Consider the following 19777-nt stretch of genomic DNA (forward strand, 5'->3'; position numbering starts at 1 on the left):
GATGTGTGTTGAGTGTTTGGATTCCTTTTATAAAGATGTTGTAAAGAATTGCTTCATCAACTGGTTGAATTAAAATGGTGAAAAGTGAGGGAGAGTGGGTATTCTTACCAAGTCCCCCTGTGCAGTGTGAAGCCTTGTGAGGTATGTCCATTGGTGTTGACAGTGGCTGAAGATGAAGCGACAGAGTCTTAATCCAGTTAATAAATTATTCCCCAAAGCCAAATCTTTGTAGTGTGCTTAAAAGAAATGTCCAGTTTACTCGGTCGAAGGCTTTTTCTGCATCTTAAGTGGCTATGATGGTTCCGGCTTGTTGTGATGATGAATAATTAATTAAGTTAAACAGTCTGCTTGTGTTAGTGGATGACTGTCTGCCTTTGATAAAGCCGGTTTGATCTGGGGGAATTATGGATGGAGTGACTTTCTGTTCTGTGAGCTAGTGCCTTAGTGATGATTTTAAATCTACGTTGCGATAATTTGATGGTTAAATTGAGTCTTTGTTTGGTTTGAGGAGTAGTGAGGTTGTGGCTATGTTTGCTGGAAATTGTGATTTTTTTTTTGTCGTTTGTTGAAGAGCGGAGCTAGGATGAACCAGAAATGTTTATAGAACCCAGCATGGAAGCCATCAGGTCCTGGTGCTTTGCTATCGGGCATTCCTCCTGTGTTATTGGTGAACCCAGTATGTTGGTTTGTTCCTTGCTAAGCTGTGGTAGGTCAATGCTGTTAAGATTTTGCTATGTGTTTATTGTCACGCGTGGTCACTCCCGGTGCTCCCGTCACATTCTAGAGGTTTTTTTTCCAGAGGCGACCGTACTCCTCAGAAGGGCGCGCTTTTGCGCCTCAACCTAAACAGAACAGTTCATTGCAGCTTTTTTATTCCCTCGATCATAAAGTTAATTTTTATATTTTGTTCAGCTACACAGAGATCTAACAGCTATAAATCTCATCCGAGCTCACAATCGTTGAGCACAGGCCGGCTCGGTGTGGGGAATTCCCCCTAGGTCTCTCTTAATGTGAATGTATGTGGCTTCTGTATATCAGTGGTGTTGCAGTGGTGCGGATATCCTGCAACTCACCTCAGGGGCCGGTCCCCTCCTGAGGGGCCGCAGAGTCCGGATCTTCAGTCGGGTGGGTGGAGGGGGTCTGGAGGAAGGGTTCCTCGGCCCCGGACGACGAAGCCTCACTGTCTGACTCGGGGGCCTCCTGGATGTTTCTGGCCGGGGTCTTTGTCCTGGAGGGCTGGTCCGGGTGCTGTCGATGGAAGTCTGCGATGAATCGATGGTCATAAATGTGACGAGCAGGGACCCATGACCTCTCCTCAGGACCGTATCCTTCCCAGTCCACCAGGTATTGAATGCCCCGACCCCAGCGGCGAGAGCGAAACAGGCGATGGATGGTGTAGACAGGTCCTCCTTCGATGAGACGGAGGAGGAGGAGCAGCTGGCATCAAGGGGCTCTCCCGGACTGGTTTCACCTTGGAGAAATGGAACGTGGGATGGATGCGCATGGACCTGGGAAGCTTGAGTCTTATTGCCGCCGGGTTGATGACCCTTTCGACCTCGAACGGACCGATGAATTTAGGACCCAGCTTCTTTGATTTTACCCGAAGGGGTAGGTCCCGGGTCAACAGCCACACCTTATCCCCTACTTGATAGATGGGGGCTGGAGTGCGGTGTCGGTTGGCCGCCTTTGAGTAGCGGTCGGCGGACCGAAGCAGTGCTGTTCTGGCTCTCGTCCAGGTCTGTTGGCAACAGCGGATGAAGGTCTGGACCGAAGGGCAGGAAACCTCCTTCTCCAGTGTGGGGAACAAGGGAGGTTGGAAGCCGTACGCGCACTGGAAGGGGGACAGGCCGGTGGCAGAACTGGTCAGGGTGTTATGCGCGTACTCCACCCACAACAGCTGTCGGGACCAGGAAGTAGGATTCCGGGAAACCAAGCATCGTAGTGCGGTCTCCATTTCCTGGTTCTTCCGCTCAGTCTGACCATTGGACTGTGGGTGGAACCCAGAGGACAGGCTTACGGTGGCTCCCAGTACAGAACTCCCTCCAGAATATTGAGGTGAACTGGGGACCCCGGTCAGAGACGACGTCGACCGGGATCCCATGTAGGCGGAAGACATGGAGGGAGATGAGTTCAGCGGTCTCTTTAGCAGAGGGGAGTTTTGGCAGAGGGATGAAGTGGGCCACTTTACTGAACCGATCGACCACCATCAGGATGGTGGTGTTGCCTTCAGATGTGGGCAACCCGGTGACGAAATCCAGGGAGATGTGTGACCATGGCCTGTGGGGCACAGGAAGAGGATGCAGGAGGCCCGCCGGGGCTTGGTGCGAAGACTTGTGCTGGTTGCAGGTCGGGCAGGCGTTAACAAACTCCTTGGTGTCTTCGGGGAGTGAGGACCACCAGAAGCGTTGTCACAGGACGTCTTGGGCTCGCTGGATGCCCGGATGGCAGGTGAGTTTGGAGGAGTGAGCCCACTGGAGAGCGTCAGACCGAAGATCTTGAGGGACAAACAGGCGATTCTGAGGGCAGGCGCTGGGGCCGGGTTGGCCTTCGGTTGCGGCCCTCACTGACCTCTCAATCTCCCAAGTCAGGACCGCGACTTGGCAGGAGTCTGGTAGAACACCTGGAAGGAAGCGCAGGCGGGCGTTCGGCGGTCCCACTCTGCCGTTCCCCACAGGCGGGCTCTCCCCGTCAGGTGATTAATGGAATACGCCACTCTTGCTTCCTCGGTGGCGAATATGTATGGCTGTAACGTGAACAAAATGGAGCAGTTCGTCAGAAAAGGGTTACAGCCCTCAGCATCCCCAGCGTAACGTTCAGGCTCGCCGACTCAGACCTCCGAGACCGGCAGTGAACGCGCTGGTAACAGCTCCGGGTGAGTCGGAGCAGATGGCGGCGGTGTCGCCGCGAGAACCTGGGTGAAGGCCGCCGTAAGTTGTTGAACCTGGTGCGTCAAGGCGGTCACAGCCTGTCCCTGGTTCACTAAGGTTTGGTGAACCTCGGCAGTGGTGGCGGCAAGCTGAGTCCCGTGTCTCTGGATCGCCTCCTCCATAGACGCGAACCGAGCCAGTGGCGAGGTGTCGTGTGCTGGATCCATGTTCTGGCCAGATCGTAACTGTAACGGGTGGTGTGTGGACCCAAGTGCAGCACGACATGGAGACAGAGTAAAGTTCTGGAGCTTTATTCAAAGCGGAACAAACAGCAGACAGACAGGCAGGAGATAACTCACGAGAGAGAGCGCTGATCCGTCAGCGGAGCAGGCAGACAAAAACCAAAAGGAGCAAAGGCAAATCTCGTGGTCGGGGACAGAAGGCTGTGTCGGTTAACCGGGGCAGAGGCAAGGTAGGAATACCGTGGTCTGGGACGGAAGGCTGAGTCAGTTACCGGGGCAGAGGCAAGGCGGAGAAGTCCAAACAAGCGGGGTCGGCAACGGGAAATCAGTCCGGGGAATAACACTGGAAGGTCTGGCATAATGCGGAGAACGATCTGGCAGTGAGTGTGTGTGAGACTGGGGTTTAAATACTACAGGGTGTAGGTGCAGCAGAGTGAGCAGGTGAGAGTGATTGTGCTGATGAGGTGGGTGTGGCAGACAGGTGCACTGCATGAGGTTGATTAGGTGAGTGAGTGGGGGCTGGGCTGTGAGCTGAGAGAAATAGTGCAGGAAGAGTGAACAGGTGTGACTGTGACAAAAGCAAAAACTTATGATGGTAAAATATAAAAAAAGAGAACATACACAGCTTAACAGAGACCCGTGTCTGTGAATAGAGGCCTGTGGAATGTTTGTGTGTGGGGGTTAGGTCATCCGAAGGTCTTCGATAAGATTAATGAGGCCTCGGGGCCCATACATCAGGCGTACGTGCAAAGCTTCCTGTACAGCCGTCGAGTGGAAACCCCTTGAAATGTGTGTGTGTGTGTGTGTGTGTGTGTGTGTGTGTGTGTGTGTGTGTGTGTGTGTGTGCGCGTGTGTGTGTGTGTGTGTGTGTCGAGCTGCAGTTTTGCAGCCGGCGCTTACGTATCAGAGCCACAGAGGCCTGAATTACATTTATTATTTATTTTGGTCTTTAAGTTCATTGTTTTCACAATAAGGTGCCTATTGCACCTGATGATCTGGGCATGGCATCCATGGAATATTCGCAAATCATGCAGCCCTTCCAACAGTATCAGGAATTGAGTTTTCTTATTCATAATTTCACCTTTTTGGAATTTGTACTTTCTTAATTCGTTCTGGGTTACCTCTGTTAGGTTATTTGCATTAATGATTTCGAGTCCATTATTTGTTCTCCTCCAATGAATACCCACCTTAACGTGGTGGTGTGCTAGCAATGGATGGTTCATAACAAACACACATGTTCGAGCGTGTAGTTAGTGGGAACATCTGGCTCAGGGCCCTATCCGTGAAGTGTTCAATTCTCACCTTCGGATAAATTTCTCATGCATCCCAGGGAGGCTAGGGACATGGAATCCGAATGGGCGGAGTAAAAAAAGGTCAGAAGGTGTTTTTGCCCCCCAGGGGGTGGGAGGAGTTCAGCTTCTTGTTCTTTTTCTTTTCTTTTTTCGTAAACGGAGAATGAAATGATTATCCCTCTTAAAACTGCTTTCCCTGCTTCCCATAGAAGAGTTGGTGATGACTTTGGGGAATCATTTATTTCTAAGAAGGATGCCAGCTCTTTTTTAACGATACTGTCAAACTGATTTCAGCACCATCTGATGATGGGTTTATGTAGAGTAATTCTGTTCCATGTAAAGTTACGGGAACATGGTCGCTAATTATGACAAGGAGTTCTGGGTTTAATCAACTTTCCCTAGATCACAGTTTGTGCCACACTTCAAGCTTGGCCTTTTCTTACATAAGCATTCTATCTGAAAACAATGCTGTGGCTAAAGCACTGCAAAAACATTGGATTTGTAAATTGTTTTTAACAATTTTACATATATGTTGTAACATTCTTTACAACACAAGCTTGTAATGTGCATGCATCTATGTTCAAAAACTTACATGTATAAAAAAAACATGTTGAAAAAAACACTTCAACTCTATGCCGTTTTTTTCATTTTTTTTGTTATAATTCTTTTGTTTAGCTATGTCCCGCATACAGTTGCTGTTTTTACAGTTTGATATCTTTAATTGTCTGGTGTCAAGCTTTATACAACTTTTGTGAATGTACTGTCTTTTTTCAGATTCCTGATTTAGAATCAGGTCCGTCATCATTATGCAGTAACAGCCCTTTGCCTTCAGATGATTTGTTGGTATCATATGATGTTGCTAGAATAGGAGTTGTAAACACTACTGTACGCTTTCGTCCTGGCGTCAGTAAGGTGAGGGATTCTCCACAAAATAGATGTTAACTCTGCCAAAGTGAAGCTCTGATGGATTTTAGTGACTGTAATACGAGTGCTGTCTATAGATTGCAAGTCCCGAAAACCTGCAGTTTAATCTGATATCTTTGGTTTTCTTCAGTTGAGAGGCAATTCAAATATTCGTGGCTTGAAATAGGAGGAAAATTAACCCGCCTGTGCTGTGCTTCTATGGAGAGTTCACTGTGAGCCGCCATGTTGTCCCATTATTTCGCCCTCCAGGTCACCGCGCATGTCACGTGACTGAAAACTATGAATATGAGTACAGAAATAATAATAAAAGAAGTAGTGGTATTCTTATTTTTGGTAATAGTTATGGAGGTTGTAGAATCCTAACATGATAGTCAACACGTTTTCACTCCCAGCCCATCAAACTATAATGCTCTGCACACCCGTCTAACATCATGTTTTGCACGAGACAATTTTGCATGTGTCATTTAAAATAAACTTTAGTGTTCAGAAGGAACAACTTGTTTGGGAACAAAACCTCTACATACGGATTAGGAAAAGATTGTGGTTTGGGTAGTTAAGCGTTGCAGTAATATAACAAACCATAATCTAACTAAAAAGTCATCATCAATTTACAGGACACAAACAGCAGTATTCTGGGCTCTTCATACTACCTAACCTGACTTCCTCCTTTACTATCACTATAACTACAGCCACCTAGAGCATCATAGTTTGATGAGTTGGGAGTGAGAACGAGCTGCAATAGTAGTAGTAAGGGCAACAGTGGTAGCAGCAGAAGAACTCATAAAACAGGAAGGAAGTGGTAGTAGCAGTGATAGTATAACTGGAGGCAGTAATTGAAGTGGAATCAGTAGAGACAATGCAGTACCAGTGGTAACAGTAGTGGTAGCAGTGTTCTGTTCTCATTTACAACTCATCAAATACTGACACTTTTTCAGTGGCCCAAAGCTTCCAACTATGACGCTTTAGGTACCCTCAGTTTCAACTCGTTGCGTGTCTTTTCAAATTAACTTCAATCTTCACAGAAAGTTGGGATGTAGGTAGCAGAACCACTTATTTAGGTTTAGGCAACAAGCATGGTAGACGTTTACTTGACAAACTAACTACTGACAAAATGTCAACGTTTACTTTTAGTTTTGCACGGGACACAGCCTTGGTTATAGTCCTGTGATCACTGCCCACCTTGTGGGGAATATTTGCTCTAAATACTTTGTCAGTTCCTCTGAGCATCTAATGATGATTCTGGTGGGTTCATATTAGTTTGTTGAAAGTGTGCTATCAGACACCGGAGGGCACTGACCAAGCCCCAGTATTTGATGAGTGACTGATTGAGTGAGTAGGGATTGCTGTGTATTGTGCTCTGCAAAAGAGCCCAGTACTATAGTGAAGCACTGATGGTTGCAGTCCTCATATTTTTGCACTTGACAGAATTTAATTCCCGGAGATGTTCCAGGGAGAGATGACTTAGACATTCTAGCATAAAAAAGAATAACAGCAGCAATGAATTGTCTTTACTATTGATATCTGAAGCAGAATTTAAAGAAAGCAACCTTGTCTTCCTCAGTTTCAAGACTGAATGTGAGAGTGTGTGTGTGTGTGTGTGTGTGTGTGTGTGTGTGTGTGTGTGTGTGTGTGTGTGTGTGTGTGTGTACGCGCCAGAGTTGTGGACTCGAGTCACATGACTTGGACTCGAGTCAGACTCGAGTCATGAATTTGATGACTTTAGACTCGACTTGACTAAATCTAAAAAGACTTGCAACTCGACTTGGACTTTAACATCAGTGACTTGTGACTTCACTTGGACTTGACCCTTTTGACTTGAAAAGACTTGCTACTTTCCTCGAACCTAAAGATTAAAATGTATGTTTACACGACACTGACCGCTCTATCTCCCTTTGCACGTGACCTGTGTGCGGCACGACATCCAATCAAATTAGATCCACGTTGTTTCTATATGATACATGCATGACACACACCCGCGCGCCAGTAGGCAAAAATGATACCAAAGGTAGTTTCTTTTGGGTACAAAAATTATGAAGTGATAAACAAAAAAAGAATTGCTGTATGTAAAACCTGCGGGAGCAAGATAACAGACGGAGACGCGACAACGTCGAACTTCGTCCGACATTTGAAGTTACACAAAGAACGGTAAGTTTTGAATCAAAGCCAACACTAGCTTGTTGGCTAACTTAATTGCTAGGTAGCTACATATCAATGAGACTGTAAACTCACTGTTAACGTCACCTTGACTTTACAAACATGGTAAACCGTATCTCCTGTGGGTTCATGGTAAACTGTATCTCCTGTGGGTTCATGTATGTATGTATAAGTTCACTCGTTTGCACGCCCCCATTTCTGGGTTGTCATGGATGAAATAGCTGCTAGTGCTAGAGTGTTTGACATAAAAATGTGGATCACCACTCGGTGAGTTGCACATCTTTGAAAACGAACGTTTAGGGTTGATTTAACTCGGACCGCTTTATGAATGTCTGCACCAGAAGCACGGGGGTGATTCTAAATTAACCAAAAGCTTGAGACTGGATAGTTTAGGATTTTTTTTTAAGCGAGATTGTATGTGCACACCAGATTCCATTGATAGAAATGGCAATTTTTGCCAATGGAATCTGGTGTATTGGAGAGAGTGAATTAACAAGCATACATCAGTTTCCTGTTGGAAAAGGCTGTTTGATGGCAAGGTACAGCAGTCAAAATATTATTAATAAGTAAGGGGACACTGCAAATGAAATGTATTTTATCAATGAAATGTTAAAACACACACTCTAAAAGTATACAATACAATTAATATTAACCCCAAAAAAGAATATTAACACAATGTTAGCATTTTCTGACATCTGTTTGATATGCTTACCTGTTTCAGATTTGAAGAATACCAGAAGAATAAAAGCATCATAGATGAACCACAACAGCCTTCAATCTCACAATTCATGGACAGTCGTCCAGGTCATTACAGCATAAATGGTTTTCTGTATGTGTGCAGGGTAGGGATGGGAAGATTCACCGGTTCGCACCGATGCATCGTCATAAAAGCTCACGATGCGATGGCCCGGATCAAAAATGGGTGCATCGGATACAATGTGGGATGAACCGCGATGCATCGTACCTAAAAATTTTGCATCGGTATAATCCGGTACAATTGTATATTTCTAGATTCCCCCTCTCTAACTGTTTCCTAAACGCGCTCTCATCTCCACTGCTGTCAGTGGCAGATTCTCGTGAAGTGTCGCGGCCAAGTATCGCGCGAGTTGAAGGAGTGTTCGGGAGAGTTACAATGGCTGATGAGGAGTTATACGTCCCTAAAGCTTGCAATAAGTCCAAGGTTTGGCAAAACTTTGGCTTTGCAAAGAAAGATGGAAAATTGGATAAGACCCATGCAATATGCAAAATATGTCGTGCTGCCATAAAGTACACAGGCAGCACGACTAATTTAGGTACTCACCTGAAGAGGCGACATGGTGAGACGTCTGCCTCATCCTCCGATTCATCTATGGCTACAGTGGCTGCCTCAACAAGTACACCTGCGCAAAGTATTTCCACCTTTTTTCATGCCCCGCTGGCTACCAACTCAGCTCGATCAAAGGCAATAACCGAAGCCATTGCCTTCTTTATTTGCAAAGATATTCAGCCTTACAGTGTTGTTGAAAACGAGGGCTTCCAATACCTCCTAAACATTCTGGAGCCGAGGTACCACATCCCGAATAGGAAGCTTTTCACAGATAAAGAAATCCCTCTTCTGTATGAAAAAGTGAGGCATGAAATAGCTAAATCGTTGAGCAATGCCAAAAGAGTTGCTATTACAGTTGATGGTTGGACGTCTCGCGCCACTGACTCCTATGTCACCGTAACGGCACATTACATCGATGAAGAGTGGGTTTTACAAAACCACGTCCTTCAAACCAGACCGTTCAACGAGGCTCACACAGGGAATAATCTGGGACTTTTACTGAAGGACGTTTGTTGCACATGGAACATCGCAGACAAGAACCCAGCGTTGGTCACGGACAACGCAAAAAATATGTTACTGGCTGGAGTTCGTGCAGAGATAAACCCCCATGTGCGATGCATCGCGCACACGCTCAATCTGGCCTCACAAAAATCCCTGAAGGTGGACAGGGTGTCAGAGCTTCTGGTGAAAGTGAGGAAGATTACAACTTTTTTTCACAGAAGCCCACAAGCAACTGAGGTTCTACGTGAAATGCAGGCCCAGTTACACATGCCAAATCACAAGCTCATCCATGATGTTCCCACAAGATGGAACAGTTCACTTGACATGTTGGAGCGTTTTTGGGAGCAGCAGCCTGCTGTGTTGAACACTCTTCTGTCAAGGAAGATAAAGAGGGGAGAAGGATTAGCCAGCCTGACAGAGGAAGACATGACACTGATCCCAGAGGTCATCAAATTGATGTCCCCTCTGAAAGTGGCAACAACACTCCTCAGTGAGGAAAAACACCCCACTATCTCAATGATCTCCCCAATACAGGCCAAACTTCAGAAGCATTTCCAGCCAGATGAGAGCGATCTGCTGGAAATTTCTGTGATGAAGGAGCGATTCCGACAGGATTTTGATGGTCGCTACACGTATCTCCAAGACCTCCTCTACTATGCTGCAGTGCTCGATCCACGGTTCAAAGACCTGGCTTTCTTGGAAGACCACGGCACCAAGGACATGGTATTCACGAAGCTAACAGCAGAGGTGGTGATGATGGAGGAAGAGGTAAGAATATACTCCATAAACCGTAGCTAAACTCTCTATTTGTTACTTGAATTTACCTGTGTCTTCTTTGAATTGGAAAAAGAAATCTAGCAGCTAGTCTCCTTTATACTGATTTTTGTCAGGCAAGTGACAGTGGCACACTCAATGAGGGCCAGGCAGAGGTTGACAGAAGCCCAGAGGAAGAGAGAGGTTTGTTCTGATAGGAACTGTGCCAAAAGTTATAAAATAATGTTTTAAGATGCATTTATTATATATATATAGTTATAAAGTATTATTTAAATAATATATATGGAATGGAACAAAAGAGCACTGTGGATTATCAGTTGTGTTAAAAAAAATGTCAAAATTATGACATACAATACTATCTTACAAAGTTATGACTTACAATACTATCTTACTATATTATATATATAGTAAGAAAGTATTGTAAATCATAATTTTTACATATTTTTTTAACACAACTGATAATTCACTGTGCTTTTCTGTTCCATTCCATAGATGATGTCCCCCCCAAGAAGACAGCCTTGAACCAGATGTTTGGGGATTTCCTCACTGCGAGAGCACCAATGAAGACCACAAGGGAGAGGGCTAGGGCAGAAATCTTAAAGTACAGAGAGAGGGATTCTTTAGCTTTGAGTGGTGATGTGTTGCAGTGGTGGAAAAAACAAGTGGATCTTCCACTGCTTTCAGCCTTGGCAAAGAGCTACCTGTGCATCCCAGCAACGAGTGTACCCTCTGAAAGAGTGTTTAGCACGGCTGGGGACATAGTTACAGCACAGCGCAGTTTGCTTCATCCTGATCATGTGGATCAACTCATATTCCTTAAGAAAAACCTGAAAATAGGACAAATTAGTTAAATTTAGTGTGTGAGGCAGTTGATCCACATGTTTAGGATGAAGCAAACTGTGTTGTGACTGTCAGGTATAGTGAAAAAATGTTACATTCAGAACACACTTATGCACATACACACACATACACACATACACATTACACATACATGTTTTCTTTTGTCAGAAACCTTGTTACTGATTTGTTGTCTGACAAACAAAAATGTTACATTCAGAACACACTTACACACATACACATAAATGTTTTCTTTTGTCAGAAACCTGGTTACTGATTTGTTGTCTGACAAATAAATAAATCATTATGTATCATATTAAATTGCATAGAATTGTATTATTTAGCATCGCATCTTGTTGAATCGCATCGTGTCGAATCGTATCGTGTCGAATCGCACTGCATCGCAATAGGGGTGAATCGTATCGTATCGCATTAGTAGCTGCTTTTATGTATCTTGAATGTATCGGATCGTTGGCAGTGCATCGAGATGTGTATCGCATCGTCCTCCTGATGGAGATGCATACCTAGTGCAGGGGTTGTGATGTCATGGCGGTTGTTGTCATAACTGTAGATTTGCAAAGCGCTGCTTACGTGGAACTCATCTCCACGACATTCCATTGTTTAGGTTCCATTGCTTAGGTTCCTTTGCTTATGTTCCATTGCTTAGGTTCCATTGTGTTCAGCCTGCACACGCTACTACTATTACATGTAGATTATTTTATTTTATTTAATTTTTGAGAGTGAGGATATCTTTTATAAAGTGGTGACATGCTTGAAAAGGTTAAGCTTACACTTTTGAAATGAGTGTTTGAACAATGTTCTTCCAAAAAAAGGCTTAATAAATACAAATCTTAAATATTATTTCTCTGTTGTTGAAAGGACTCGAAAGGACTCGAAACTCAAACGGTAGGACTTGGGACTCGACTTGAGACTTGTCGGCCTTGACTTGTGACTTGACTCGGGACTTGCCTGTCTTGACTCGGGACTTGACTCGGGACTTGACGGCAAAGACTTGAGACTAACTTGTGACTTGCAAAACAATGACTTGGTCCCACCTCTGGTACGCGCCTCGCAGCATGTGTATCTGTGAATTTGCCAGTTCATTTTATGAGTGCACCTAAGTGGAATGTGTTTGCATGTGCATGTTGTCATGCAAACAGCTGCAGCATGTTAAGCATACTAAAGCAGTGTAAAGGCTGGAATAATGCCAAGTGTGTTTCTGTTTATGCACATATTCAGCAGCTTGTCAACTTTCTCTCGACTTGCATATTAAATTAGGCACCACAATAAAGAACATAACGTTCTCTATAAGAAGTGACACAGAATTCTACTCCAAAATTGCTTTAATGAAAATGAATGTTCATAGTGTAAAAACATTAACAAACTCCATTACCTAATGCCAATAAATGTGCAGCTTAGACGCTCATTCTTTTCTTTTTCAGTATCCAGAGGACACAGGACAAGGCTGTTCACTGTCATACACCGTCACAGCAGGATGGAGTCATAGCTCCTTCAGTCTTGGCCATCAGCTTCATATGGGGAAAAGAGTGATGTCTGTGATGACCCAGACACTCTCACCCTTGAGGAAGTAAAGATGGGAAGACACTTCCTGTGCCCTGCCAAGGGATCCTTGACTCAGAGCTGTGTATTTGAGCTGGCATTCTTATCTTGGGCTCAGTGTGCACGTCTTCCAGATAGTGTAATGGCAAATTTAGGTTTTAGTTATACTGTGTGAATTATATTTGTGTATGTTTGAAGATATTCTGTGTAAAGGATTTATGTCCACAGGCCAGGTGCAGGGTGGTAAACACCTCTGTACAAAAGGTCGTCTTGTTCCCCTCTAACCTTCACGCTCCCTCCCTAACCTACTCCTTATCCTAGGCACCATACTAAATCAGAACAGAGTCTGCAGACACTGAATTATAGCCTTGACCACCCCTGTCCTGTTTTGTCCTTTATATTCAGAGTGTGAAGCCTTTCTCTTCAGTGCATTACTTTTCGGGCTTGCCAGTGCATACTTTGTAGGCTCTGTGTGATCCTGTAAACCTCTGCCTCTTTCTTATAAGAAATAAAATATCACAAAGACACTCTTTGTCATCTGATTGTTATTTCAACGCTCACTTTGGACTCATCTCGGGACATCGATAGATAGATAGTATTAGTTTCCACAACAATTTCGCGTCACGAACAGGATCCATAGAAGATCGTCCTGAGGCGGCAGAGGAACGGTGACTGATCATCCAGGAGGAACACTCCTGCCTCTATCTTGACATCTTGAAAGACGAGAGGACCGATCCACCGACGACTCTGGGCCATCTCTACTGTGATCCAAAAGACCTGATTGAGTCCACGAATCAACAAATAACCGTGTGAGACGTTGAAATTCTGATCTGTGAAGTATAAAATTAATCAGTAAATAGAGTGGTTTTCAAGGGTTGTAATTAGTCACCTCTGTTTTGGTAATATCTGGGTCATTGTGAATGTTAGTTAACATAACCTTCCTGAGTTGTTTTGGCTTTTGTGACATCTTATGTCCTCCTCATATCCTTTTGATGAGGATAGGTTAAAAGGAGAACTGGAAAACAGAAACGTTCAGGTTAATTAAAATCTGGGTGTTGTAGTTTCTTGACCTAAGAAACATTTGTGTAAAGGTGACCATTGTTCACACACAGTGTTTAAAGGAGAAGTGACAGCGCCAAAAAAGCGCAACTCATTTTCTGCCTTAGCTTTATCTTGGTTAAGCTATAGTAACCTAGGCCTCACTGGGATGCCCGTGTTGAAAAGGTTAAAAGTTGTATACACGCATCCGAATTATGGGTTCGGGTGAGAGTAAGATTCAGGTTTCTCCTCCTGCAGGGGGATGTATCGATGTCATGGGGTCCAAATATGGAACAGGGAGCATAGATTTTGTTGGTGTATGGATTCAGGAATATGGGTTTCCTCCAGGAGTATCATTTAGCATAACTCAAATAGAAAAATTAGAAACAAAATTGAAGGAAGAGCAGAAAAGAGTATGGGGAACGAAGGTAATCAAAGTTAAGGATTTAGAAGAGATAGGAAAACATAGAGAGTGTTTGAAAATGTGGAAGGGTGAAGCAGAGCGTCGGGAAAATACTCAAACAATTGCCTAAAGTCACTCCAAGGACAGTGCCTAAAGTAATGGGTACATCACCCTATTCTTCACTGTTTAAGGAGCTGTCCAAGCTATGTAAAGTGGACCCTTATCTAGACACCCATCCTCCCCCGTACAGCCCTCCACTGACAGGACCACCAGCTGCAGACGAGGAGGAAGAAGAAGACAAACCACAAGCCTCAACCTCAGCCTCAGCCCCTAAAGCAGGACCCTCCAGCTTATCCGCCCGAGGAGTCCTCTAAAGGAGCGGGTGCAAAAACTCGATCGAAGACCAAGTTGGGGCAGAAAGCTGTGACTCCACCTCAAGCCTACGCTTCTGACGGGACTGAAGAGGATGAAGAAACAGCGATTCAGGCACCTAATAGTACAGGTAGCTGGTGCAAAAGGCACTGCCCTTGTCCATAGACCATGGACAGCAAGAGACATTGATCAGGCCCGTATAGAGCTTCCTCCGCTGTCTGCAGGAGGGAGCACACTGTCCAAACAACTGTTTGTGTTCTGCACTGAATGGCAGCCAACTGAAAATTAACTAAAAAGAATGCTTCTGAAACATCTGGGCGCAGAAAACTATGCAAAAATAAAGGGAGCATTTGGAAAAAAACGACAGGCGGCTCAAAGCAGCTGACTGGGAGGAGGAGGAGAACGAGCCCTATACCAAATTCTTGGAAAAGCTCATGGCAGACATCATAAAGGCTTTCCCCATCAGAGCTGACCTGACAAAGATCACCTCATGCAAGCAGAGCGCTAACGAAAGCGTTGATGACTACTACACCAGGCTCCATCAGGTCTACGCCCTCCACTGCGGACATGAGGAGCCTGAAGAACTGGAACTCATATGCAGTACGTGGGAGAGCCACCTGCGAAATGCCTTCGTAGGGGGTCTTCGTGGAAAATGAGTTCAAGAATGCTGTGTCGATTGGGAAAATGCCAGACTGACTGAGGTTTTGCGACACGCATGTCACTCTGAAAAACATTGCTCTGCAGCCAAAGCTAAGAAAGACCAGACACAACAAAACGAGCTTCACATGGCTCAAGTCTCCCTACTCAAGGGTGCTGTACAGCCTCAAGGACAAGAACTCCAGTCATATCAGCCATGGCGTGGGGGAAGAGGAAGAGGACGAGGTCACAGACGTGGGAGAGGGGGCCCCATCCGAGATGGCCCTCCCCTTACAAGAGACCAGTGCTACATCTGCAGACGTCATGAGCATTGGGCATATGACTGCCCTGAGAAACAACAACAAAGACCAGGAGGAGAGGTGGTCATCAGCCAACCTCAAATAATGCCAAACTGACATCAGATTCCTGAGGGGGGGGGATGGAGTGTGAAGAGACGGGAACCCACCCACCTACAGCAACTGAGCAGGGGAGTGACACACACACACACAACATGAGCATAGAAGAACAGGTTACACACACACACATGCTACACGCAAGGAAGAAAATGTTTTGCCTACTGATTTGGCACAGGCCATTCAAGAAACCATTCAATGTTTAGAGATGAGAACAGCAAAAAAGAAACATATGCTAAATATGAGAATGATGCTTATAAAGAGATGCCTATGACCGCGGTCAACGTTAATGGTACCAAATAAAAAAAAATTGTAGACTCCGGAGCAACAAATTCTGTAATAATGACCAAATGCATGCCTACGGTTAAAATTAGTGGCAGATACACCTATTCTCAAGGTGCTTCTGGTCTCCCTGTAACAGAACATTTTACCACTCCTTTAAGGTGTCATTACTCTGATGACATGGGAGAGGTGAAAATTAAACAAGCTTTTCTTTTGTCTCCACGCTGTCCCATTAACCTGATGAGCTTGACTAAGACCGTGGAGTCTGTACGACAGTATTTACCAGATCCAGCCCTGATGCCCCATTCTCATTGTTAAAATGTCTTGAAATTCTCAGGCATGAAGAGATTTAATAAATGATCCCCCAGTGTCTTTTGTGTTGATGAATGTAATGAATAGTCATGGGGAATAAAAGCTTTGATGTTGTGTCCCTACAGTAAGTAAAGAATAGGAATATAGTTTTCCTGATGTCACCCTTGGGTTTCTGAAGAGCTGTTGTGAAGCTCAAAGTGGATGGCTCTGGCCGTCGCCATCTTTGCAGTGTCACCATAGCCTGACTCCTGGCTATTCCAAAAATATGCAAAGAGGTGGATCGTCAGTAGAGCCCGGTTGTAGCAGCAGAGGAGAAAGCTAGCGGGGAGCGACCTGTGACAACACTCAAAGTAACCACGCCGTCACTTAAGCCTAATTTAAGCCTTAATATAATTTAAAGGGGTGAGTTATATAAAAAAACAGTTTTGTCATAAGGTAGATATTAACTATAGAGACCATTTTTACTTTTACAAGTCTGTAAACAAGTTTGTTTCTGCTGAAAAGTTGCGCATTTTAACATGGAGGTCTATGGAGAATGAACTCAAGTGGCCATTTGAGAAACTTTGTTGCACTTACACTATATCCTAATTTAGGGGCGACTGTGGCTCAGTGGTAGAGTGGGGTCATTCTCCGATCGGAGGTTCGATCCTAGACTCCGGTAGTACATGTTCGATGTGTATATGAATGGTATATGAATGGGTATGAATGTTAGTTAGTCCTGATGGGTAAGTTGTACCTTGCATGGTAGACCATTTCATCAGTGTATGAATGGGTGAATGATGAAATGTAGTGTTAAAGCGCTTTGAGTGGTCGAAAGATTAGAAAAGCGCTATTCAAGTACAGTCCATTTACCATTTTACCATTTAATTTCTTAGCACTGCAGGTCAGGTGTGTCACTGATCTCTTTGCTTATAAAGTTCTTAAAAAGTTCCAAACCTAGGCTTCTGTCCTCTCGTTATACTTTCCAATCCAACAGTTACAGAACGAGCGATTGGTTTAGGTCCGTTTATTATATATTATATGGAATTTTAATATTAAAGAAAATCCAGAGTTCAAAGCTATTATAACCCATGTTGTCCTTAAAATGACACAACTCTGTCAAGACTTCCACTATGATCTCCTTAAATCTCTTCAATCATCTGTGAGGTGTATTTATCAGCAAAGTGTGTTTTGTTCTGTTGTCTGCAAACGCTTATTGTCTCATAATTGAATTTATGTGAGTAATTGCTGGTGCGCTCCTTTGATGCACCAGCCAATTTCTATCAAGCACTCAACAATGGAGCACTTGAGTGTTTGAGCCATCTATGTCCACTTACCATATCTGCCCATATACCACGAGGGTCTGTGGAGAATATAAATCAGAGGCCCTGCAATATTTAGGTAGTGTGAGACAGAGAGAGAGGATGAAATTAAACTAACTAGTCAACTGTGAACCTGCGGGATCAGTCAGGCAGGGGTCTGTGTTATATTGAGGGATTTTAAAGTAGGGGAAACTGCTAACGTGCTTATATAACACTATATTTGACTTGTTTGGTCCTGAATTATTTATGATTTACCAGTCAGGGAGTTAAGAACAAATAACCCATGTCTTGTGCAATGCTGTATATTTTTAATCAATGTAGGAAATGTTTTCAATGAACATACAGTATACATGAACATAAAGTATCAACACATATTAATATTTATTTTGTCAGCAGTCCCAGTTATACAGCCTGGGTCTCCAGCAGCGTGTTGGCTCCAAGTAAGGCAAAGCCCTACTTGGTCTCATCCCAGCATACCTACCAAAAAAAATTCATAGATATTTCCCGAATTTTTTTTGTATGTTATCCATGTTATCTTGAACAAGGACGTATAAATAACACTAAATCACACACCGGACAGGGGGAAAGGGTGGTGGATGGGTCCAACAAAAAGCAATCTTTCAGCCAGGAGACCGCAGTGCGTCCCCCAGGTGAAACAAGACGTTAATGTTGATGATTTTATCAAATAACTTGCATCAGTAACGGCACTTAGCGTGGTTAGTTCCCACCCAACGATCTATTCCTTAAACTTACTAAGTGGTTTTGTTTCCTAAACCTAACAAAGCAGTTTTGTCGCATAAACCTAAGTAAGCATTTCTTGATCTATTCCTAAACAAATGCCAGAGGAGGAGCTGCTGCTGCCGACTGCAGAAAAAGTGCTTTGCCCCAGCCATTCAGACAAATAAGCAAGATTGTGAAAAGCATCAAATTGTCTGGTTGTTGCGTGTTTGGTCGTCGGTAAATCGATATTTCAACAGCTGACTCAACTTCTCTAGAATTCCACCAGGATCACGACCCTTTCTGATCAACAGGTATTTCAGTTTAACAAGTGACGATGTTAACTGCCGACTTTCAGCTGAAGGCATCCTTGGTTACCCGCATAAGTTACCTAACTGGTTGGCAAAGATAATAAACACTGGTGAGTAAGTTTTAAAAACTGATTTAAGGCTTTTACGAATATGCTTCGTGTTCTGATTGTGTCTTCAACAGCTCTCGTCCCTACAGGCAAGCAACAGACAACTGTAATTTATCATCGTAATACAATATTGTGGTGGAAATACGCTTCTCTAAGGGTCACGATCTATCAACATCTTATTGTTGATTGTAGACTAATATTTCAGCAATGATGATAGCACCTATTTTTTAATCAAACTACTCATAGCCCACTAATCATTTTACAGTGAAAAGACGTGACTCTAGTAACGTTAGCTAGGTACATGCAGTACCTCTGCAGTTCTACAAATGTTCCTAATATTATTTGTTTTAGAAACACAGCTGTATAAATTATTTAGGACAAGTAATAATCTCGAGCAATATTGCATTGTACTTTTTTTTGTTGTTGTTCGGAATTAAATGCAAAAGTAGCAAATCTTATTACCCTTTGTAAATAACTGTTACCATGCTGGTATAAACTATAAAATTACTGTAAAACCCAGTTATTCTACAATCACATACAGTAAGCCAATTTACGATAAGATACTGTTAAAATAAATTACAGTAGCTGCATGGTAAAATAACACAATAAATTTCTCACGTCTCTGCTGCCAGTATTTTACTGTTATCTTAAAGTGAAATTGTTTGAGTGTAATGAATGTATGCTATTGTATTCTGATGATCATCTTTGGCATTCTCAATTTTGGACATCACTTCTTTCTCCAAGCTCTGGTCCACAAAAGGTCCAACACTGGAGGGGGGCCTGGGTCTAGATCTATGTAGCTAAACCTGACTCGACAATTGATTCTACCTGATGCTTCTGAAGTGCGTTGCCATTTAGAATATGTATCCGCGTCATCATTGTCAATGTTTTGCACTTTGTACATCTTCTACTTTGACCACCTCTCTACGACTTGTATGATACAAACCTTCATCATTAAAAATAAAATGCTACTGAACATAATTCAGCACATCAACACCAACAGCTCAATAAGCACAATAATCAAACTACTAATATGTTTTGAAAAAAAAACACCTAGAAAAAATTCTAGGTGCAAGCTTCTAGATCAGAAAGTCATACATTTTTAAAATGAAACTCCATTAATTCATTATGTTGGATGTATTTTTCAAGTGAGCAGATGTGTATTCATCCTCTCATCATCAAATCAGAGCAGGATCTTGCTGTCATAATATGTGCAAAATTGCTCGATCCCTCTCAACATGTCCAGACTTGCTACTAAACATTCATTTTTAATTTTGACTTTAAAACTTCTAAATGGTCTTAGTATTTAAATAATAACAAGGCTACAAGCACTCACTCAAGTTTACGTGGATACATTTTCTATCTGTTACATGGGTTTGTTAATACTGTGTGCAACGCAAAATAACAGGATATCAAGGCGTTGATTTT

General features: G+C 43.5%; 1 protein-coding gene across 1 annotated transcript; it reads left to right on the top strand.

The window, feature by feature from the left end:
- Nucleotides 1-8611: 8611 nt before the first annotated feature.
- LOC129100655 (E3 SUMO-protein ligase ZBED1-like) lies at nt 8612-14272 on the top strand. Its single transcript, XM_054610094.1, has 4 exons — nt 8612-10054; nt 10177-10243; nt 10553-10641; nt 14090-14272. The coding sequence occupies exons 1-4, from the start codon at nt 8612-8614 to the stop codon at nt 14270-14272; spliced, it is 1782 nt and encodes a 593-aa protein (XP_054466069.1).
- Nucleotides 14273-19777: the final 5505 nt, after the last annotated feature.

The sequence above is a fragment of the Anoplopoma fimbria genome, chromosome 13, assembly GCF_027596085.1.
Source record: "Anoplopoma fimbria isolate UVic2021 breed Golden Eagle Sablefish chromosome 13, Afim_UVic_2022, whole genome shotgun sequence".
Lineage (NCBI taxonomy): Eukaryota > Metazoa > Chordata > Actinopteri > Perciformes > Anoplopomatidae > Anoplopoma > Anoplopoma fimbria.

Excerpts from the sequence above, each read along its gene's own strand:
- LOC129100655 (XM_054610094.1), top strand. The coding sequence starts at position 8,612 with ATGGCTGATGAGGAGTTATACGTCCCTAAAGCTTGCAATAAGTCCAAG. Across the intron at positions 10,055-10,176 it reads TGGTGATGATGGAGGAAGAG|GCAAGTGACAGTGGCACACT; the intron begins GTAAGAATATAC and ends GATTTTTGTCAG. Across the intron at positions 10,642-14,089 it reads TGAAGACCACAAGGGAGAGG|GAGCTGTCCAAGCTATGTAA; the intron begins GCTAGGGCAGAA and ends TCACTGTTTAAG.